This window comes from Chlamydomonas reinhardtii, chromosome 3 (assembly GCF_000002595.2).
Source record: "Chlamydomonas reinhardtii strain CC-503 cw92 mt+ chromosome 3, whole genome shotgun sequence".
In the NCBI taxonomy this organism is placed as follows: Eukaryota; Viridiplantae; Chlorophyta; class Chlorophyceae; order Chlamydomonadales; family Chlamydomonadaceae; genus Chlamydomonas; species Chlamydomonas reinhardtii.
In genome coordinates this window covers 8,678,602-8,699,823 of record NC_057006.1, presented here as the reverse complement: position 1 = coordinate 8,699,823, position 21,222 = coordinate 8,678,602, and the positions used below count along the sequence as shown (strand labels likewise).

At 65.0% G+C, this 21,222-nt stretch overlaps 6 protein-coding genes across 6 annotated transcripts in view; 4 read left to right on the top strand and 2 right to left on the bottom strand.

Annotated features, from left to right (window-relative positions):
* CHLRE_03g204241v5 (uncharacterized protein) overlaps positions 1-3,805 on the top strand; it is an 8,604-nt gene extending 4,799 nt beyond the window's left edge. Inside the window, exons 10-14 of the mRNA XM_043061449.1 lie at positions 29-179; positions 1,481-1,559; positions 1,876-1,893; positions 1,964-2,408; positions 2,612-3,805. Coding sequence (XP_042926655.1) covers positions 29-179; positions 1,481-1,559; positions 1,876-1,893; positions 1,964-2,408; positions 2,612-3,167 — 1,249 coding nt within the window. The 3' untranslated portion in view covers positions 3,168-3,805. The remainder of the gene's footprint in view (positions 1-28; positions 180-1,480; positions 1,560-1,875; positions 1,894-1,963; positions 2,409-2,611) is intronic.
* A 76-nt stretch (positions 3,806-3,881) lies between these two features.
* On the top strand, positions 3,882-6,627 carry CHLRE_03g204129v5 (uncharacterized protein). The gene is made up of 7 exons (XM_043061446.1): positions 3,882-4,247; positions 4,427-4,502; positions 4,940-5,016; positions 5,265-5,353; positions 5,580-5,684; positions 5,953-6,073; positions 6,364-6,627. Exons 1-7 carry the CDS (start codon positions 4,063-4,065, stop codon positions 6,431-6,433), a joined length of 723 nt encoding a protein of 240 aa, XP_042926654.1. The 5' UTR covers positions 3,882-4,062; the 3' UTR covers positions 6,434-6,627.
* Positions 6,628-6,629: 2 nt separating this feature from the next.
* On the bottom strand, positions 6,630-10,711 carry CHLRE_03g204017v5 (uncharacterized protein). The gene is made up of 6 exons (XM_043061443.1): positions 10,139-10,711; positions 9,972-10,003; positions 9,376-9,686; positions 8,657-9,189; positions 8,195-8,452; positions 6,630-7,986 (listed from the first exon to the last, which is right to left on the bottom strand). The coding sequence occupies exons 1-6, from the start codon at positions 10,607-10,609 to the stop codon at positions 7,831-7,833; spliced, it is 1,761 nt and encodes a 586-aa protein (XP_042926653.1). The 5' UTR covers positions 10,610-10,711; the 3' UTR covers positions 6,630-7,830.
* A 340-nt stretch (positions 10,712-11,051) lies between these two features.
* Positions 11,052-12,167, top strand: CHLRE_03g203905v5 (uncharacterized protein). The gene is made up of 2 exons (XM_043061440.1): positions 11,052-11,318; positions 11,390-12,167. Exon 2 carries the CDS (start codon positions 11,405-11,407, stop codon positions 11,573-11,575), a length of 171 nt encoding a protein of 56 aa, XP_042926652.1. The 5' UTR covers positions 11,052-11,318; positions 11,390-11,404; the 3' UTR covers positions 11,576-12,167.
* A 2-nt stretch (positions 12,168-12,169) lies between these two features.
* CHLRE_03g203793v5 (uncharacterized protein) lies at positions 12,170-18,761 on the bottom strand. The gene is made up of 12 exons (XM_043061437.1): positions 17,811-18,761; positions 17,424-17,522; positions 16,864-17,085; positions 16,390-16,612; positions 15,795-16,065; positions 15,063-15,243; positions 14,522-14,652; positions 14,089-14,170; positions 13,681-13,797; positions 13,363-13,398; positions 12,900-13,010; positions 12,170-12,707 (listed from the first exon to the last, which is right to left on the bottom strand). The coding sequence occupies exons 1-12, from the start codon at positions 18,411-18,413 to the stop codon at positions 12,693-12,695; spliced, it is 2,091 nt and encodes a 696-aa protein (XP_042926651.1). The 5' UTR covers positions 18,414-18,761; the 3' UTR covers positions 12,170-12,692.
* Positions 18,762-18,871: 110 nt separating this feature from the next.
* The window catches only part of CHLRE_03g203681v5 (uncharacterized protein), a 3,482-nt gene continuing 1,131 nt past the window's right edge, over positions 18,872-21,222 (top strand). The window contains exons 1-4 of the mRNA XM_043061433.1: positions 18,872-19,098; positions 19,378-19,497; positions 19,935-19,965; positions 20,329-20,518. Coding sequence (XP_042926650.1) covers positions 19,048-19,098; positions 19,378-19,497; positions 19,935-19,965; positions 20,329-20,518 — 392 coding nt within the window. The 5' untranslated portion in view covers positions 18,872-19,047. The remainder of the gene's footprint in view (positions 19,099-19,377; positions 19,498-19,934; positions 19,966-20,328; positions 20,519-21,222) is intronic.

The window sequence follows — 21,222 nt, the reverse complement described above, 5'->3', positions numbered from 1 at the left end:
CACACACCCCACCTCCCCCCACCCGCAGGCTGGTCCGGCGCCACACCTCCTGCACGGTGGACCGGCTGGTGCTGCTGTGCGCCATGGGCGGCATGCGGCTGAAGCTGCTGGAGAACGAGGCGGAGGGCTTCCGGGAGCAGATCGTGGCCGTGTTCAGGAGCCTGGAGAGGGCGTTCCAGGTGCGTGTGTGTGTGTGTGTGTGTGTGTGTGTGCGTGTGTGTGTGTGTGGAGGGGGGGAGGGGGGGCTGGGGGGTGAGGGGAGGGGGTGAGGGCAGGGGGGGTGAGGGGGGGTTGTAAATACCTGCCCAAACTAAACCAAAACCAACTAAAACGAGCGGAGCACAGGCAGAGGTGTTAGTTGCAAGCGGTATTACTATAGGGTGGGGGCCGAGGCGTCGTGGAGCAGGGGAGTGAGGGGAGGGGGGCAGGGGTGAGGGGTTAAGGAGTTGACGGGGTTATGTGCCCGAGCCCGACCGAAATAGGTCCGATTACGGTAGTCTGGAACCGTAGCCTGTCCCGGAGCTCCAAGGGAAGGGGGGATCGGGGGAGGGGCTGGTGGTGGTGTGTGTGGCGGGGGGGGGGTGAGGATGTAAATACCAGCCCAAACTAAATCAAAGCAAGCTTAGGGGGGGCGTGCGTGTGCGTGCGTGTTAAGCGTTGGTGCAACACGCTGTGCAACAAGGGGTGTCAGCTTTGTACAGCTGGAAAATGGGCTGAGCCCCATGTAGCGCAAGGGGATGTGACGATGGGCACCGGCGACATGAACAGCACCCTTGCAAGCCCATCCAGCGGGACTGGCCACTATGCCAACGCCGTGCCGAGGCACCGACAGGCCCTGTCCCCGCCACGCCACGCCACCTTACCCACGCCACTTCACGGTCCATGATATCCCAAATGCACCTCACCCACATCCCACTCAAGCACCGCAAACGGCTAGCCGGGCTCGGGCGCGGGATCCCGGGCCGCGACACATGTAAGGCTCGAGGACGCATGGTTTGGCTGTTGCAAACAATTTCGACATTCTTGCCCCAAGACGCTTGTCGTCGACATGTTTTGATACATGGATGTAAGATATTTAGGGGCCGAGAGCTATACTCGCGAACTGAAGAAAGTCAAGATGTCCATGGACTCACGAGGTCGCTTCTCGCTCCGGCCGAGTTTTCCCTGCCGTCTATTTTTCTACAATAGGTAACTGCAATTAATAATACGTGGCACTCGCGGTTTGTGCCAGTATGGTACTTTTTGTCGACACAGGCACACACGCACGCACGCACGCACGCACGCACGGACAGGGGCAATCCTGGGGGGCTTCGCCCCCCCTGGATCGCTTCGCTCAGGGGGCTCAGCCCAAAAACAATGACAGTGACCTTTGATTGCCGGTAGCTAGGAACGCCCAGACCCCATCTTCTGCACCCACTCACCCGCTCACTGCCACCTGCAACCTGCTGCCACCCTCTCCCCCCTCTCCCCCCCCCCCCAGGCTCTGGTGCAGCTGCAGGACGATGGTGGCGGGCAAGGGCAGTGCGGCGGCGGTCAGCCAGCTGGCGCTCATGCTGCAGGTGCCGCACGGGGGGGGGACGACGGGGAGGGGTAAGGAGAGGGGGGGAGGGGGAGCGGGGAGGGGGAAGGGGAGGGGGAAGGGGAGGGGGAAGGGGAGGGGGAGGGGGAGGGGGAGGGGGGGGAGGGGGCGAGCGGGGAGGGCGCTGGACCGGACGCTACTGTCATACTTGAATGCGCCGCAAGCGCCTGTGGGCAAGCGCCTGTGGCGAAGTTTAATTACCCGCGCAAGCACCCAGCCTGCCACTCACACAACACCCCCTGGGCTGGTATTTACAACCCCCCCTTCCCCCCCCCCTTCGCTTGGACCACACGCAGGACGTGTCGGGGGGGCTTGCGGCTCTGGCTGCACACTCCGCCGCGCGCGATGTCCTGCCCGGCGCCGCGCCCTCGCCCTCGTCCGCAGTCGCCCGCGGCCGCCGAGCCAACTCGCAGGGCAGCAGCGACCTGGGCGGCGGCGGCGGCGGTGCGCCGCAGTCGCCCCTGACGCTGCTGCAGGCGCCCGGCTCTCCCGGCGCCGCGCCCTCCACACCCAGCGGCGGCGGCGGCGGCATCATTGGCATTGGCGGCGGCGGCATTGCGCAGACGCCGGAGGAGATGTTGGCGGCGATGCTGGCGGCGGCGGCGGCAGGAGGAGGTGGGGGTGGAGGGGGTGGAGGGCGCGCGACGTCGCCGCCCGCGGCGGGCCGGCCGGCGTCACCGAGCCGCATCGCGGGCCCGGGTGTGAACACCGCCCTGCACCGGCAGCAGGCGGCGGCGGCGCGTGGGCGGCGCATGTCGGCGGGGCCGAGCGGGCCGCAGCCGCAGCAGCAGCAGCAGCCGCAACAACAACAGCAGCAGCCGTCGGCGTGGTGAGTGACGCCAGTTGCAAGATAAGACAGGGTGGGAGGATGCTGAGGACATTTGGTGGTGCTGGAAGTAAAGGCGCTACTGCCAAGCAAAGGCTTTCGCCAAGTAGACTGATGCAATCTCCTCGCTCTCCATGCACTTGCAAGTGCTTCTTTGATCCTCGCGTACTGACTCGGGCCTCGCCCTTCCTCGTGCTTTGCCGCAGGCCCCCGCCAAAGCCCTCGGCTGCGTCGGTGCCCGCCTCACCCGCCGCCTACAACCCAGCCGCCGCCGGAGCGGGCCCCGCCGCCAGCGCAGCACCGGGAGCAGGTGGCGGTGGCGGCGGCGGCCGGGCGGGGGCATCCGACCTGGCCTGGGTCAACGGCGATGCAACAGCAGGCGGCGGCGGCGGCGGCGGCGGCGGCGGCGGCGGCGGCGGGGGCGGGGGTGGGTTTGGGGGTCCGGGGGCGCACGGCGGCCGAGTGTGGTCGGCACGGCGGCCGGGCAGTGCCGTGGCACATGGGCTGCACATGGGTGTGGGTGTGGGTGTGGGGTCGCCGGCAGGTGGCGGCGGCGGCGGTGCGGCCAGCCGGCTCGGCGGCGCGGGCGGGCAAGGCCAGGGGCAGGGGCTGGGGCTTGGGTTTGTGCCCAACGGCACGGTGGCGGGTGGCGGTAACGCCAGCAATTTGCCGTACATTGGTGGCGGCGGCGGCGGCGGCAACGGCCGTGTGCCCAGTGCGCGCCCCATGCCAGGCGGCGGGGGGCCGTACGGGTACGGGTAGGGTTTCGACGTGGCGGCTGCCGAGTGGGCGGGGCGCTGGGGGTTCGCGCAGTTCAAAGCGTTTGTGGGGGCTTTGAACTTGCGTGGGATCGGCTGTTTGTTGTTTTGTTTTGACTACACAGCTTCCGGACAGGAGGCAAGCATACGGTACCAATTGTGTACTGCGGGCGGTGGGGTGCTGCGTAACGGCGCAGCACGTACGTGCGCTATTCATGTCATTACGGGGGTGCATTTTGCTGCGTAGCTCGCAATAGCGAGTCGGCCAGAGCTGAGAGGGGCAAGGAGAGGGGGGCCGTTCAGGTGAATGTACAAGTCCACGGGGTGCAATAAGCTACAACGCCGCTTGGAAAAAGGGAAGCGATCCCAAGCTTGTGCGCATTGGGTATGAGCAGGCGAACGTTGATGGCCGGAGGGCAATCGGGGGGCAGAGGGCGACCGGGGGTTTGGGGGGGGGGGGCGCGGCGGAAGGGCGGGGGCGACACGGCATACGGCGACGCCATGCATTCCCGCAAGACCCTTGCGAGAGATATAAATTGCTCGCTGTGCCATGGCCCATGGGGCAGAGGCTCGTGGTCCGGCCGTGTTAGCTGCTAGCCCGGTAAAACCGTCCTGTGAACTTGCCTGTAATTGCTGGCGTCCCGTTCATCAACCTGGTTAGCGGCGCTGCTTAGGTTGCGGAGACATACGAACGCACTGCAAATACTCCATTCACCTTCAACTCGCTGAAGCTGGCACTGTCAACTCTAATTGCTTTCCCGAGTTGAGTGACTTGCTGGCCGCCGACTTGAGCTCCAGCTTTGGGCTGCCACCGGTGCCGGCATACTAAGCTGTCGCTAACTATATCATATTGTTCACTTAATCCACCCTCAGCTCGTCACTCAGCGTTTTGGTCCGAAATGCGCCCGCACCTGAAACGCACACTGGTCTGCCTCGTAGCTTCGCTACTGACCGTGCACGCTCATCCTAAACACTTTTATAATCCGGCCGAGGGCTATGTGCACCCTGCGCCCGCGTGCACTGCACATCCTGCGCGGAGCTATCTCGCTGAAGGCAGCATCCACGGTGTGCCTCAGATCGACAGGTGTGTTAAGGGGTTTGCGATCTATCGCGGCGGCGCGGTGCGGATAGGGCGCGCGCGAAGCGAGGGTGCGGCGGTCCGCCTGGACGAGTAACGCGGGAGTTGGCGGGAAAGCAGTTTCGGCAGAGTCCCTTCCTTTATATTTGCTTGCTGCCCACATGGGCATGCGCCGATTCCTGCAGCCGCATCAGCTTCACGCTCTCCGGGAGCGACGGCGTTGCTGCAACGGTGTGTCCGGGCTCATCATACACCATTTCGGTGAGTGCGTGATGAGTCGGGATGTCTTCAGCAGGGATGCGTCGACCAGTGTCGACCCACTGGCACGCGCGAAGACGTGAACGCCGAAAGAGCCATCCCTTGCTGCGTGGGTACACACGACCCGTACTTGGTTGTGGAGGTGTGGGACCGAGCAGTTCTTCTGTTGCCAATCAACAAGCATCGCCCTTACGTAAAAGCTCAGACAGGGAGGTTTGGCTCTGCTACAGTAGTTTTGGGGCTGAGGCTTCTGAGCGACGCGATGTCCGGGGGTTGATTGGGGGTCAGCGAGAGAAATCAAGAAGTCCCCGCGTGGAGTCCCTGCGTGCGTGGTACATGTGTGCTGGATCCAGGGTTGGATCCGCGCCACAGCTACCGTAACACGTTGGCCGTCCCTTGCGTGTGCCCTGCGTGCATCATGTACAAACACGGTACCCCAGGTGAACTTCACCGACGTGCGGCTGGCGATGTTGACGTCCGGGCAGGCCGTGGCGTTCACTCGGCCCGCGGGCGGCTGGTGCGTGAGGTGGTGCTGCTAGCTCTGCAGCGAGCGAGCCAGCCAGAGCCAGCAGGCTGTCTGGGACCTTCAGCTCATCACATACACGGCGGCGGGTGGCATGGGTCCCGGGCAGAGGCAGGACGACAGGCAGGAGGCGTGCCACCATGGCATAGCCGCACGTGCGGCGTATGCCATCTGCTTCGTACGCCTGCTGCATTTATGCTTCACAATGCCTGCGTACGATTGCTTTCCCTGTGCGTGCGCAGCCCCAACCGTGCGGACCTGGGCGGGTCGCGCACGATCGGCGCCCAGACGGGGTTCGTGGTGCCCTTCAAAGTGGCCTGCACCGCCTCGGGTGCGTGTGTGACTTGTGTATGATGTAGCTAGTGGTAATGCACAGCAGTGACAGGGTGTGCGTGCGCATACATGTACGTGTGCGCCAGACAGTCCGCTGTGTAGCCACACGCGCTTCCCCGGGGTGCGTGTGTTGGCGCACGTACGCGGAGGTGCCACCTAGCCACATGCCTGACCTGTACGGTACACTTGCTTGTCTTCCACCGCTGCTGCTGCCGCGCCCGCAGGCCAGCTGATGTTCCGTGTGACCTCGGCCGCTGTGGAGCCGCCCAACGCCTGGAAGCAGAACAGTGTCACCTTCGCCGTCTCGGCCGCCTGCGCCGCCCCGGCATGTGAGCGGCACCTGAGGGGGCTGGCGGCACTCGCCAGGGTCAAATCGAGAACCCCGTAGGAACAATGGATCCGGAGATCCGAGGAATCAGGGCCCCTAGATCTTGCACTTGCTCAAATTTGTCTCCCGCGCCATTTGCATGCTCATGCAAGCGTGACACGCTGCCACGCATTACAGATGGATGTGTACCGCATGTGCCCACGCACTAGCCAACGGCATGTGTGCCGCCGTGTACCCGCCGTGCGTGTGCGTGCTGCGTGTGCGTGCAGGCGCCACCACCCCGACGGCCCCTCCGTCCCCGCCCTCCCCTCCTGATGCACCCGAGGATCACGACCACGACCACGACCACCACGACCACGAACATGCGCACGCACACCCGCCCATGCGCCGGTGAGTGATGAGGGCGCAGGCACCCCCTTCACTCCGTTGTCAAGCATAGGGGTGCCCGAGCGCGCCACCGCCACAATGCTGCCGGCATGGATGGCGGCACGGCCGTTTGCTGAGTGAGGTTGTTTGCAGCGCTCGCCGGTGTCAGGAAGATACGGCTGGCTGTATGCTGCACAAGTGCATGAATGCGGTTCGCCTGCGCCCCATTAGGTGGCGTCCGGTGCCTTGCTCCCACACTGCCCACACCCCATCCGCACGCAATGACCCAATAACCCCGCTATCCCTTGCCGCAGGCCGCCGCCAAGGCGCGCGCCGCCGCACAGGCTGTGGGTGATGCGTGGCAGCCAGCGTGGCCGGCATTAGGCGGATGGGCTAGAGACGTAGAGATAGAGGTAGATAGCGCAGCGAGATTGGAGCGGGAGACAGCCAGAGATTGAGTGCAGCCAGCTACTTAGCTGCTGCCCCTGCGCTGCATGCCTCTTGCTGGCCTACCAGATTCACGCCCAGCCATTGAATTGTGTAGACTTGGTAGGAGCTCCGAGCGCCCTCGATTGTATGTGAGCTAAGAGTGTACTGTCCTACGGCCTGTCTATGCATGATTGACTAGGGGACATTGGGGCTGTGCTTTTCACTGCCTGCAACAGCACATGAGCACACTGCCAGACCGCTGTGCGTGCAGCAGCCTGCAACCGCGCTAGCCAGTTTGATTGAGCATGGCGTGTCCTTAAGCACGGTGTGCCCTTCGTGGTAGTGACCCATGCGGCAATGCGTTCACGTGTCACACCGCCACAATAGCCACCGGACAGCCGCCTCGTGCAAAGACCAGGCCATGTTTCCCGGCGTGTCATAATTTGATTCACCTGCTGCCACGTGTGCCGCATGCAGCTGAAATAAAGATGCAACACAAGGTGGTGCCGTGCCAACGACAGTCCTTCCATTTCACGTTCTTGTCCACTACGGTTGCTGCTCCAACATCCTGCCAATCAACACGGCCACAACCACAACCACATGCAGCGTCACACGTGTGCGGCGCATTCTTCATGTTGTGCACATATAGGAATACATAGTATGAATAGCACTCTTGCTCGCCCTTGGCTACTGAGCGCGGGCACCTGCACAGACGGCGCCGGCGACGGGGCGTGCCGCCCGAAGCGCCCCGACCTAGTCGCAGCCGGGCCACTGCTGCTGACGCGCCTGGTCCGCTGCCGAGTCCGCAGATAGTATCACATCCACCGCCGCCGCCACAATAGCAGCCATAGTAGCAGCAGCAGTAGCATCCACAGTAGCAGCAGCAGGGGGGGCGCGAGCGTGCTGGTAGTGGTGGTAGTGCCCACCGCGGGTCAGCTGCGATCGGGGTTGAGTGCGGACTCGGCGGCGTCTGCAAGTGAGGGGCCGGGCGGGTGTGGGGCTCGCCACGAGTAGCGTTGGGCAGGACAGCCGCCGCTTCCCGGCGGCCACCGGCCTGCCAGACGTGCTCGATGAGCGCCCACAGCAGTTCCTCACCACCCGCGGTGCTGTATTGCCGCTGCTGCTGCTGCTGCTGCTGTTGCCTGCTTGGCAGATGACTCACCCCCGCGGGCCCGTTCCCTCAACAGCAATCAAACCAATTCTTCAGTCTCCGTCTGCCGTAACGCTGCTGCCCTCTGGCACAGCGCCTTTTAGTGCACGTGCAGCCACAGCAGCTCCTGCTCCTGTCACTGCTCCTGCTGCTGCTCCTGTTACTGCTGCTGTTCCTGCTCCTGCTGCTGCTTCTGCTGTTGTCAGCTGGCGCCCGCTGCAGCCGCCGCCGCGGCCAGCAGGCGGTCGGCGTGGGAGCGGCCCACCACCGCCAGCACCCGCTGGCGGCGGCGGCCGCGGGGGCCACCGCTCGCCGCGATGGCGCGCAGGCGCCTCAGAAAGTGCGCCTCTCTCACCTCCTGCACCGCAGCCCCCAGGGCGCTGGTCAGCGTGTGTTTGCGTGTGAATGTGTGTGTGTGTGTGTGTGTGTGTGTGCGTTTGCGTATGTTTGTGTGCCTGCCATGCTACCCAGGCACTCCGTCACGCGGACCGCATGCACGCGCACACCAGAAGCAGGCAAGCACCGTAACACGTGTGCCATGAACTTGAGGCAAGGTCTGGGCTTACCGTAAGCTGCATATACTGCTGTGCAGCTGCTGCCGCAAGCTGCCCGCCGCCGCGAGGCGCTGCCGCGCCCCCCTCCACTGCGCCGTCCTGCGACCCCACAGTGCCACCGCCCCCGCCGCCCCCGCCAGGCGCTTCCGCTGCTGCCGCTGCTACTGCCGTGCCGCGCACGAACAGCCGGTCTGTGGCGGCCGTCAGGCGGAGGTGCGCCGCCGGCGGCAGGCACTGCGGCATGAGGCTGGACAGCGCGGACACAACCAGCTGCGTGAGCGGGGCGGGGCGGGGCGGGGCGGGAAGCAGCAAGGCATAATGGTTAGCGGTGACAGCGGCAGTCTTCCGAGCTTCTTTGAAATCGGAAGAGCACGAAGAAGGAACGTGGATGTTCTACGCGACCCGTGAGCTAGTTCCTACGATGCGACAGCGCCCGCCAGCGCGAAGCTGCCCCAGTGTGTCAGTCGCTCCCACCTGCGCCAGGACCGCGCTGTTGCTGTTGCTGTTGCTGTTGCTGTTGCTGTTGCTGTTGCCGCTGCCGTTGCCGCTGTCCTCCTCCCCGGCTCCCGCCGGCGCCAGCAGCTGCGCCGCCGCGGTGTCCAGCCAATCCCTGAACGCCGCCGCCAGCTGTGGCCGGTACTCCGCCACATGCCGCCACACCAGCGCCTCATGCGCCGCAGCCAGGGCCGCCGCTTCCTCTTGCTGCTCCCCCTGCAGTTGCTGCTGCTGCTGCTGTGGCTGCAGCTGCTGCGGATGCGCATGGCGAGCCGCCGCTGCAGCGCCGCCAATGCTGCTACTGCTGCTACCACTGTTGCCGCCGCTGCTGCCGTGCAGGCGGCCGGCGCCAGCAGGGCCGTCCTGGCTCCTGCTCGCCACCGCCGTCTCCTCCATGCTGCTGCTGCTGCTGCTGCTGCTGCCCGCCCCACCCACCCCGCCTCCCAGCGGCCCGGCCAGCAGTGCGGCGTAGGCGAGGGGGTCGTCCAGCTCTAGGCCGTGAAGCGGCACGTCTGCGGCCGGGGCGGGCGGGGCATGGGCGGTTTGATTGATTTGTGAGGCAGGCATGTAATAGATATGTGTGCGCTAGGACACGGAGCGCCTTGCGGGGGCTGTTGAAGCAGACAGCAAGACAGGCGCGACCTTGCTTGGCCGCGGCCCACACGGCTGCGCACCCCACACACCCGCCGCCCCCTCACCCAGCTCGTTGGCCACCACGATGGCCGCCACCTTGTCGCTGAGCGCCAGGTCCCGAGGCCCCCCGCCCAGCAGCGCCTGCCGCAGGGCCGCCGGAGCCAGCGCACTGCTGCCGTACGCCGCAGCCGCCGCAGCCTGGTGCTGGTGGTGCTGGTGGTGGGGCGGCACCTGCTGCTGCTGGTGCTGTTGCTGGTGCTCGTGCTGGGGCCAAAACGGCTCGTGGGCTGAGGCTAGGTCGCGGTTGTGCTGCTGGTGCGCTGCCGCTGCCGCCATTCGGGCATTGGCATCGTACAGCGCGGCATGCCAGTCCAGTCTGAAAGTAAGGGAGTGCGGCCAACGGCAGCGAGGGGGGCTGCTTAGTGTGTGGCGCTTGGCGGGGAAGCCAGCATGCAGGAGCATGAGGAGGGCTGCTGGATGATGGATTGGATGGGCTGTTGCCCTTCCAACCACACCTACCGGCCCCGTGCCGCACACTCACAGCCCCAGTCCGCCGCTCACTTCACCTACGGTGCTTGCCAGGCAGCCGCCGCCTTCAACCACCTCACCTCACCTCACCCCACCTCACCCCACCCTCCTGACCCCACCCCTCCTGACCCACCTGTCCTCCAAGGTGATGTGGTCCATGGCCTCCTGCACAACGTGCAAAGCCAAACCAACACAGGTGCACTGTAACAGAAACACAGACAGAACCGGTTTGTCGCCCTCATCATTATCACCTTGTGCTACCCAACCCACGGTGCCCAATCCACGCGCGCGCGCACACACCTGCAGGCCCCCGGTCAGCGGCATCCACGCCACGCGCTCCAGCAGCTGCGGTGGCACAGCGGCAGTCAGCTGCCGGTAGGTGTCCAGGAAGCCGGCCCGGGCTTCCAGCGCGACCGCATCGGGCTGCGTGGCCTGCGCAATCTCGAGGATGAACGCCAGGTTCGAGGGGTCGCGATGGTTGACCCCCACAACCACCACCTCGCAGGACTCTCCATCGTCCAGCTGCAGTAACAGAGGCTGCGAGGTCGCCTGCTCGACTCGCTGTGCCCAAGCCTCGCCCCAACTTTCTGAGATGGCTTGCGGGACTGGCCCGAGGCTGTCTATCGTTTGCTGCACATAAGCGCACTCTTGGAGCACGCTCTGAAAGCTGGACTCTGGGCGAGCGGAACAGCGGCAGGGCCCGGACAGCCGACGAGCGCGACAGCTGCGAACCCGTAATGCTCTGGAGCTTACTTTCGATGCAATTATCATAATGAATTCAATGTCGCTTTTTTGCGGTGCATCCGTTGGCGCTCCGTTACAAACCAGAAAGCGGTCCAAAGAGACCTATACTTACGTTGTGGCTCCAATAACAGCAAACTAATGTGAAGCATGGGTATTCTTATCAGCATGAAAATGGGCGATAACGCTGCCCCTGCATCCCATGTATGCCTATGCTGGCCGGGAAACCAAACCCTGCCATCATTGGCAACGTCGTCCCCGGCAGAATTTGGATATAAGGATAGTGCGCAAAGAGGGGGAAGAGGGGACGGGTGCGCGCACGCGGAGCGCAGGAAAAACACTATTGTCTTCAGGGGGGGTAAACAAACCAGACCCCATGCCCCGAAATCCCCCGAGACCCCCCTTGAGGGGACGACCGACCCCCCCCAGGACAAAACCTTGTTGTTTAGGAGTTAAAACCCCCTCCATTTCATACCACAGTGGTGCCAATCGACTCCTCTTGACGAGCACTATCACGCTGTGCCATCAGCGGTCCTATTCTGAGACTTCGGTCGCATAATTAAGGAAGGTCAGATGGTGCCGGGAGCGAGGGTTATGGCAAGGGCATTTGGGATGCGTGATATGGCTTTGCTGCGCTTGCCTGCTTGGCACCACGTCGCGCGTGCATGCTGCCGTATGCTGCTCAGCTGCTGAGTGGAGCGCAGCGCGGGTTGGGATCTAATGATGCTGCGCCAGCCTGGTGAGCTAGCTAGCTGGCGGTGGCGTAGTCCTGCCCGCGCCCGCCTGTTGCTTGCCCACTGTGCTGCACAGGTCTCAGTGCCTGCCATGTACGCACCCAGCGCACGTACGTGGCCGCATGACACCCACCGCTGCTGGCATCCGGTGAGCCTGCATGCAGCGGCCAAGCCGCCAAGGTGCGTGCCCAGTGGCGGCGGCGGCAAGGAGGCAGGCCTGGCCCCGCCGCCCGCGCTGCGTGCCCGCTGCTGCTGGACGTAGTTGGCGTGCGTGCCCTAGCTAGACGGAGCGAGGGCATGGCCGGGGAGCGAGGGGCGGTTCAGCAGCTATCTATAGCCACGGCGCAAGAGCGGCGAGTGCCCATCGCTCGAGGTCCATACCTAGCCAGCTAGCTAGCAGGGAAAGCAGGAGCAGGGGTTGGGAATGGCCTTTTGGTTAGCCCCCAAACTCCGACTGAGCGAGGCTGAGAGCGGTGGGGTGTGGGTAGGTTCGGAAGTGGGGAGGGAGGGTTGCACATGGGCAGGCACAGGGGCTATGCGGCTGCCCCCATGTGGCAAACGTGCTAATCACGCTTCTAACGCGAAAGCATAATTAAACGGCGGCTGCGCATACCGTACATGCAGTTTTGGCGTGTGGGTCCCCTCCATGTTTTGTGCTCACGAAGTTGGGGACAAGATGATGTATGATGTTGTGCGAGATATCGTACTGCATGCCTTGTATAGACTGCTGCCTGGTAGTGGTGGCTCTTTGGCGTGGGCCTGGTGGCATGCACTTCCCGTGGAGGTAGGGTTGATTGTGTGCGTGCTGGGCGGACAAACCTTTGGCGCACATGGGTGCAATGTATGGGACAGGGTTTGGGCAGTTTGCATTGGCGTAATCCCAGACCCGCCCGACCCTCAGCTTGGCACACATGTGGTGGGTTCTCCAGGTTTTGCTTTGGACGACATTGCCAAAGTCCCAGCCTCTCAATCAAATTCAATACTACGAGCTTGCGTTAATCACACCAAGCAAGGCCCACTGAACGCCTGGTGAACACTACCCTAAGCCCCCCATCCCACCAGTGGGGGACCGACCCGGGTACATCACATTAGGCAGGCCGGGCACAAGACTTGAAACACACAGACCCCTGCCTGCAACAGCAGCCGACATGGGCACACCCAACATGTGCAGAGCAACCACATCCCCTCACAACCGCTTTCATTCCCCACATCACATGCAACCTGTTCTTTGGCTGCCCCTGGCTTCCCCGGAGCCCGAGGTCCGCGGGCCCTGATGCACAAGCCCCCCCCCCCCCCGCACGTCCGCACGTCCGCGCCATGGGCTGCGCCAACTGCTGTCGCCGGCTGCTGGTCGCCGGCGCTGATGTGGTGGTGGTGTGTCAAGAGGGCCACACCTGCACGTGTGTGTGTATATGTGTGTGTGTGTGTGTGTGTATGTGTGTGAGCACAAGGCGGGGAGCAGGCGCGGACGCATGAGCAGCAGCCGGGCGGCGGGCTGGACAGCACGCAACCACACACACGCAACCACACAATACTAGCTGTGGGAATAAAACAACCCCCTCCCCCCCCGGCCCCGCCCGACCCACCAGTCCCGCCATGTAGGACTCCATGTCTCCAAACAGGCCCACATAGCCGGACACCGCCCGCTGCCAGTACAGCCGCCGCGCCGTGGGGGTCAGGTAGCGGTAGGCGAACGCCTTTGAGGGGAGGGGGCAGGGGGGGGGGGGCAGAGAGGGGGGCAGGGAGGGGGGCAGAGAGGGGTGCAGAGAGGGGGGCAGAGAGGGGGGCAGGGAGGGGGGCAGAGAGGGGGGCAGGGAGGGGGGCAGGCGGGCACGGGGGCAGAAGCCGTGTGAGGGGGCGTGTGCAGGCGTGTGCAGAGGTGGGGAGGTGTATGTCGGGTGGGTGACAGCCTGGCAGGGCGTGCTCGGGGGTGGAGCTGCAGGCGGCTGAACACACACACACACACACACATACACACACACACACACACACACACACACACGTGGCCGCCCTCCGCCACTGCCCCCCCCCATCTGCGCTCCCACCCACCTGGCCGTGTACGGACACGTCCAGCAGGTAGCGGCTCTGTGTGCGTGTGTGTGGTGGTGGGGTGGTGGTGGTGGGGGGGAGGGGGAGGAGCGTGCGGGGTGAAAGTTTGCGAGGGTCTGTGGGATTGCCGTGAAGAGTGTGCGAGGATGGGGTTGCGGTGACGGGCGTGCCAGGGTGGATGGGGTGCGGAGAAGAGTGCGTGTGCATGGTTTGGGAAGTAAGGCTGGGAACAAGTCGCGTCGCTCAAACCTCCAACGACAACAAATCCCCCTTCCCCCTACCTCCCGGCTCCTCCCTCCTTTCCCTCCCTCCTCCCACCTTGTGTCGGATGTACCGCAGTGTGTTGAGCAGGTCTGTGCGGTGGTGGTTCCAGAAGGTCACGTAGTGGGTGCCCGGCACCAGCGAGCGGTAGTACCACTCAATCCAGGGGGAGGTCTGCGTGGCGGCACAGGACAGGGGCAGCAGGTAGAGACGGCGGGGAGCAGACGGGGAGGAGGGGCAGGAGGAGGAGGAGAGTGGCGGTCAGAGTGTGGGGTGCGTGCCAAAAATGGTTATTACCACCACCAGGGGAGAGGGGGACGTAGATCTTCTTGCACATGGCACGGCGGCATGCGCGCGGCAAGTAACGGGGTTGGGCTGTCCCTGCTGTCCCTTGGCACACACACACACACACACACACACACACACACACACACACGCCCCCCTACCACCCGCCCCCCTCATCACCTGTTTGACCACCACGCTGTTGAGGGACAGCAGTCGGGCCAGACGGGAGGAGGCCGTGATGCCGTCCAGCGCCAGCACGTACCTGCGAGCGTGTGCAGGGCGTGTGTGTGATTGTATGGGTGTGTGTGCGCGTGTGCGTGTGCAGGGCGTGTTTGCGTGTGTGTGTATGTGATACTAAAAACAAAGAATGTTCGTGTGTGTTTGTGTAGGGCGCGGGGCGGTTAGGCGAGGCGAGGAGGCGGGGGGCGCCGTTTGCGTGTGCGTAGGCGGCACAAGGGCCAAGGCGTGGGCACAACAGTCAAGACTGCTGACACGCCATCGCACAAAGCAAACGCCTACTCCGAGTGTGACGGCCACGGCACAGCCTTCCGTGTGAAACACACAAACACACACACGTCATCGCCGCCCCCTTCCCACCCACCCTTCCTCCCACCTGAACCGTGCCAGCTCCTGTGTGGGTACGAAGCCGCGTGCGGGTATGACCAGGGGCTGCCCCTCCGCCCCGCGCGCGGTGTAGTTGTCCACGAAGCCCACATCCACCAGCCGGCCCCACTCCTCACTGAACTGCGCGCGTGTGTGTCATGTGTGTTGGGTGTTGGGTGTTGGGGTTGTGTGTTGGGTGCACGGGAGCAGTTCACGGCAGCAGTGTGTATGTGTGTGTGTGTTGTGTGTGTGTGTGTGTGTGTGTGTGTGTGTGTGTGTGTGTGTGTGTGTGTGTGTGTGTGTGTGTGTGTGTATGTGTGTGTGTGTGTGCTAGGGAACGCGGAAAGAGGGCAGACTCATGTGTACTTACATGCATGTAACTTGCACGCGTGCAATCGTGCGGTGATGCCATGCAGGCACTGCAAGCCCGAGTGTGCGTGTATACGGTGTGCATACCTGTACGGCATGTGTGGGGATAGACTTACACACACACACACACGCACACCCACACACACGCATCCACACACACGCACACACACACACGCCCTCACCGCGGACAGGCCGGCCAGGTAGGTCCTGCTGCAGGTGTCGCCGGTGTAGCCGGTGGGCCGGGTGTGGCAGTACTCGCGGCCGCGCCACGCCGCCACGTCCAGCTTGGAGCGCCAGGGGAAGTAGGCCAGCGGGCGCCAGCGGTGCATGCCCACAGTGATGGGCACAAGCACGTCCTCGTCCCTGCAGGTGCGTGTGTAGGTGTGTGTAGGTGTAGAGGTGTGTGTAGGGGTGTGTGTGTTGGTGTGCGTGTGTGTGTATGTTGGGTGTATGCGTGTGGGGAACGGTACATGTGGAGGACGGAGTGTTTAAATCACAGGTATGAAGGGGGTGGGTTGGGAGGAGAACGAGGAGAGGGTAAGGGGGTTAGGTGCAAGCCAGACAGAAGGGGCTGGGTGCTTGTATGCACCCTTGCCAGTAGGGAGCACGAGACGGCAAGGATGCAGCTGGGAGCACATGGGGGCTGCTGGTCAGATGGTCAGATGGTCAGATGATCAGACGGCGGTGTGTTCGCGACATGGCTGTAGCTGTGATTGCGGCAATGAACAGGCGCGAAAGGAGCCACCAGCCCCGCCCACCCACCCACACAACACACACACACACACACACACACACACACACACACACACACACACACACACACACACACACACACACATACGCAGACGCTTTGCGCGACGTTTTCCTTGTGCTTTTGAACACACGCGCAGACACCCACCCACCCACTCACTTACTTGTACTTGCCCCACTCCTTGATGCTCGACAGCACAGGGGCTGGGCACGGCCCGTGCTTGGCCTTGCCCTTGCCCCGCCCGCCCCGCTTGCCGCCCCCCGCCTCCTCGCCGCCGCCGCCGCCGCTCTGTCCCTCCTGCTCCGCCGCCCCCTCCTGCTGCTGCTGCTGCTGCTGTTGCGGCGGCTGCGCGCACAGGCTGGTGTCGGCGGTGTTGAGCAGGAAGAGGGCGTCGGGCCAGTCGGCCGGGGACGCCGACACCCAGGCGCGCAGGTCTGGGGTGGGGGGTGGGGGGTGGGGGGTTACATTCATGATTAATTAAGAAGTGAAGACGTAGGGGGTGGGGGGTGGGAGCGGCCGGGCGAGTGGGCAAGCGAACGGTTCGCAGATAAGAGGTGGTGGGCTGCGCGGCTTGCATGAGAAGTATCCAACACCGTGCATGCGACGGCAACCCCAAGGTCACTGTCGCCCTTCCCGCCGAAACCAATCCTACCCCCCTCCAACCCCTTTGCATCGCTCTGCCCTCCCTCCCGCCCCCTGCCCCTCACCCTCTCCGCACTGCCCTCTCCCCCCTTCCCGCCCCCCCAGCCCCGCCTCACCCTCCAGCAGGTCTGCCAGGATGGGGTCACAGGGCTTGGGGCACTCCCCCAGCACCTCCACCCGCAACCCGCCGCCGCCCAGGGAGGCCCCCGCGCCGCCCGCCGCCGCCGCCGCCACCGCCTCCGCCTCCTGCTGTGAGTCCTCCGTGTCCGCGCCCTGGCGCGTGTTGCCCAGCCGCCCCGGGTGATCTATGAGCCCCACACGCCCGCCCCGGATGACCACCTGCGGATGGGGGGGGGGGCGCCGGCAAAGGAAGACCCACGGGCGCTTGCATGGGCAGGTGGCGGCTCACACGGGTACTTCAAACGGGACATGCACTCCGGCGCAGGCAACAAGTCCACTCAAATGCAGGGAGCCCGGCGGGGGCAGGCAGCTCCAGGGGTATTGCACAGCGCCCCTCACCCCCACCCTCACCCCCGCCCGCACCCGCACAGCCCCCGCGGCCCCCACCCAGTGCCCACCCACCCACCCACCAGCCGCTGTGAGGCCTTGAACGGCAGCCGTGTCAGCGCCCACTCCACCAGCGCCGACACACGCAGCCCGCCGCCGCCGCCCGCTGCTCCCTTTGCACCTCCTGATCCCCCTGCGCCCGCTTCCCCTGCTGCTGCCGCCGCCGCCGCCCTCCGCCGCCAGGGCGCCAGGTCCAGCTCCAGGTTCTCGTCGTACAGCGGCGCCTGATCGCTGTGGTTACGAACCTGGCGTCGCGGATGCAGGTGGTGGGGCGGCGGGCGGGGAGGAGGCTTGGGAGGGGAGGCAGGCGGAAAGTTGTGGCGGGTGGGGGCCACGCAGCGACAAGAGCAAGGGCGCAACGACCACGGCCATGTGACTTGCTGCAACCTCTCAACCTTGATGGAAATGTCACTGAGCTTTGTCAGGAATGCACGCCTCACCTCAACCCCTTTCCTGACCCCCCACCCATTCACGCTCCACCTCAACCCCTTCCCTGACCCCCCACCCATTCACGTCCCACCTCAACCCCTTCCCTGACCCCTCACCCACCCACCCCACACCCACAGCCCCCCCACCCGGCCACCTGTATGAAGGGTATGGGCGGCCGCGAGGTGCGCGTGGGGCCACGCGGCGTGACCGTGACCACCACTGGAGTGGACCAGCTGTGGTTGGGGTAGCGCGCCTGGCGGGGGGCAGGGGGGTGGGGGGCAGAGGGGCAGGGGGCAGGGGGTGTGGTGGCTGGGGCACACGCAGACATTAACACAACAGGGGGCACGTGCAGGCCGGGCTGGCGGGTGGGCGGGCCGGTAGCAACCGAGGCGAAGCACACACCAAGGCAAGACCACAGCTTCCTTCTCGCTCTCTCTCTACGGCAACACACATGGCAAGACCGCTCCGTCTTACCGCTCTCCCCAGCTGACCCCTCTCCCCCTCGCAACCCCAGCCGTTGCAGCCCCCGCAGCCGCCCCACCTGCAATGTCGCCATGCCGAAACTAAGCGGCGGCGGGGGCGGCGCCGCGGCCCGGGCGCGAGCGGCGGCGGCCGGGTGTGGAGACTGCGCCGCCGCCAGCAGCCATACCAGCGCCACCGCTGCCGCCGCCGCCTTTGTTGGCAGTGACGGTGGCGGCGGCGGCGACCGGTCTGGTCTACGGCGAGAGGGCTCCGCCCAAGCACCGGTGCGCATCGCTAGTATCCGCAACAGCGGCAGTAGCAGCGGCAGTAGCAGCGACAGTAGCAGAGAAGCTAGAGACTGTAGCAGCTGCCGTGCTGCCGCCGCCGCTGTGTGCATTGCCACCCGCAGGCGCGGCGCCGGTGCCCGCTGCCGCCTCCGTGGTGGTGACTGCAACCGCTGGGTTGTGGGCGGCGGCGGCGCGGGCCCGCCCGCAACTGGGTCCACGGCTGTGTGCCCGCTGCGCCGTGTGGCACTGCAGGCCACTGCTTCCCCACTGCCACTGTGGCAATCGGGAGTGTGGGTCCCTGCACGGGCGCTGCTGCAGCCAGTCCCACCGCCAGTGCCGACGCGGGCCCTGCTGTTGCTGCTGCTGGCGCCGGCCCCGGCCTGCTCGCGCTCCATCGGGGGCTGCCGGCTGCGCCCAATGGTTACATGCTTGTCATCACCGCAGCCGAAGTCTGAGACTCGTCCTGAGCTGCACACGATGTGCTTTGCCCCACGACCTGACGCGGCGCTGGTCCGCTCCGCCCGTGGGGAGAGCGACAGCGCGAGTCAGACCGTACACCGTAGCGATGAAATCGTCCACGGCGCGTAGCCACGCGACTTTGCCCGAGCGCGAGCAGAGTTAGAGTAGAATCGAGGCGTGCAAGTTTGAGACAACGGAGAGTTGTGTGGCCCACAAGTGCTATACAGTATATGTCAAAACGTGTATGTTGTAGCGCAGAGCAGAGCGCCTATTTCTGAGACGGGAACTGACCGTCTTCAGAATTGGCGCCAGGGCTGATCGAACCTTTGCCCACTGAGCCACATTATGACGTCTCGAAGATACAGAAGTTACATTTGCCTAACAAGCACTACCTATATAGAGAGTGCACTTGTTTTTCCGAGACGCGCGTGCAATTGCTTCTTCTGAACTCGTGTGCTGGTCTGCACTGAAGCCGTTTGCCTCCTATTACAATATCATCTAACATTTTCTAAGGTGTTGCATAAGAAGGCTTGCAGCGAAACCCCAGGGGCTCGCCCCTGAACGTGCAGGATGTCAGGTTTAGACACCCGGAATGCCGACACCGCGGCATGGCTCGTAAAGGTACGTGGTTTAGGCTGGTGTGCATGTCGCGGCCAGACCAGAGGAGGCGGGGCCCAGAGGAGCCCGCACCAGTGCCCGCACCGATACCCACCGCCTTCCACTCGCCCTTCACCCTCGCCATCTCAGCGTCCTCCCGCCTGCTACTCCCGGACCTCTCTCAAACTCGCTGCCCCCATAACCTGACCTCATACCCCTCACCTGACCTAACACCGCTCCCGCCGGGGCTCCCGACTCTTCCATATATGCTCGCTCGCTCGCTCGCTGTTGCTCGGCGGTCAGGTGCCGGTGGCGCTGGCGGCTGTGTGGAAGGCGGCGTGCGACCAGTCCATGGCGGGGGTGGTGGACGACAGCGGCACGGAGGAGGGGGCGGGGCAGCTGCTGGGGCGCATCGTCACAGAGGTGCGGGGGAGGGAAGCGGGGGAGGGGGGTCGGGTAAGGAGGGAAGGGAGGAGGAGCGAATGGTGTGTGGCGCTCAACGACCCCGGGGAAAGCTGAAACAGCCCACGCCCAGCCCACGGTGTGCTTGAGCAAGCAGCACTTATGGAGAGGCACGTCAGGGCGGGCTGGGAGGATGAGGAGGGAGGCGGGGCCGGGGAGGAGGAGGGGGAGGAGGGCCAGGAGGGCAACGAGAGGGCAGCAGGACGGTGAGGGGGAGGAGGGGGTTGAGCGCAGGCACACACAAGGTCCCTGAGCGGCATTGGAAGTGGATTCCGCCCAAGTGTGGTGACCGTGTGTGGTGCCGGGGGTCAGGGGGCACAGGGGTCAGGCCTGCGGAGGAACAGTGCCGGCCTTCCACGCGCCCCGCCCCCCACCGCTCCTTGAACCAACACATGCAGGAGGGCAACGACTCATTTCTGGAGCTGCCGGGTGAGCGGCGGGGGGAGAGGTGGAGAGAGGTGGGGGGACGCCGTCCGTGCAGGGGGGGGGAGGGGCTCAGACAGTGCGGCCGCGCAGGCGCCACAAGCCCCTCAGGTCCTCAGGCCCAGGCCCACAGAGAACGGAGTGGGCTAGCAGGCAGTGGGTGGTGGGCGGAGGTGGAGGGCGACTGCACAGGCGGCCGGCGTGTTGCGGCGGGCTGGCACGGCAGCATTGCAGGAAGAGCCGCTGCCGCCACACGACACGGCCCCCTCCCCTCCCCGCGCCCTGCCCACCCCTCACCTACACACCTAACCCCCCCCTCCTGCTCACCCACCCTGCCCAACCCTGCCCCGCCGCCCCCTCCCCCTCAAGAGTCCATGCACGCGGAGGGCATCCCAAAGCGCTTCAAGCTGCAGTCCATGCCGCTGCCGCCCGGCGCCGGCACCGACAGCCGCATGCACGTGCTGTCGTACGAGGTGGCGGCGGCGGCGGCGGCAGGGGCGCCAGGAGCGGCAGCGGCCAGCGCCCCGCCGAAGGAGCTGCCTAAAGCACGTGCGTACGGGTGCAGTGGACGCTGCGGGAGCGTGAGGGGGCGTGATGGGGTGGGAGGGGGTTGGAGGGGGTGGGAAGGGGTGGGAGGGGGTGGGAGGGGGTGGGGGGGAGGCGTGAGGGGGCGTGAGGGGGCGTTGAGGGAAATGGGAGGGTTAGCTTGGGTGTTGGGAGACCGACACGGCCTGCCTGCCGAGTTGGGGACAGGGGTCGACGCGGCTGCCGCGACGCAGGGAGCCCAGGCCACGCCAGGGTGGGCAAGGCAACAGCAAGGCAGAACAGCGGGTCGTGTTGCGATGCATCCCACACACCCAGTGGGTTTGCCCCTGCCCCTGGGCTTGGACGCACGCAACCAATTGCTCCCGACTTCGCTGAACACACACACACACAGGGGCTTCGTTTTGTTGTTGTTGTTTTACACATCGGCACGCACATACACATGTTGTGTACATGGGGGCTTGGGCATGCGTGTGAGGACCCGGGTGTGGCGGTCCGAACATGCTGCGGAGAGGTCACGTGCGTTGGCACCTCCCCGGATTGGGGAATACGGGGTTGCCGCGGGATATCGGGGCCCCGAGAGCGCTGGTTTGCGCTGGCTACACACACGGACGGTTGTAGCTCAGACGGACGCAGGCTGCGCAGCTGCGGCCGTGTGCAATGCACCAGCCCACCAGGACGCAGCAGACCGAACTGAAACACACACACACACACACACGA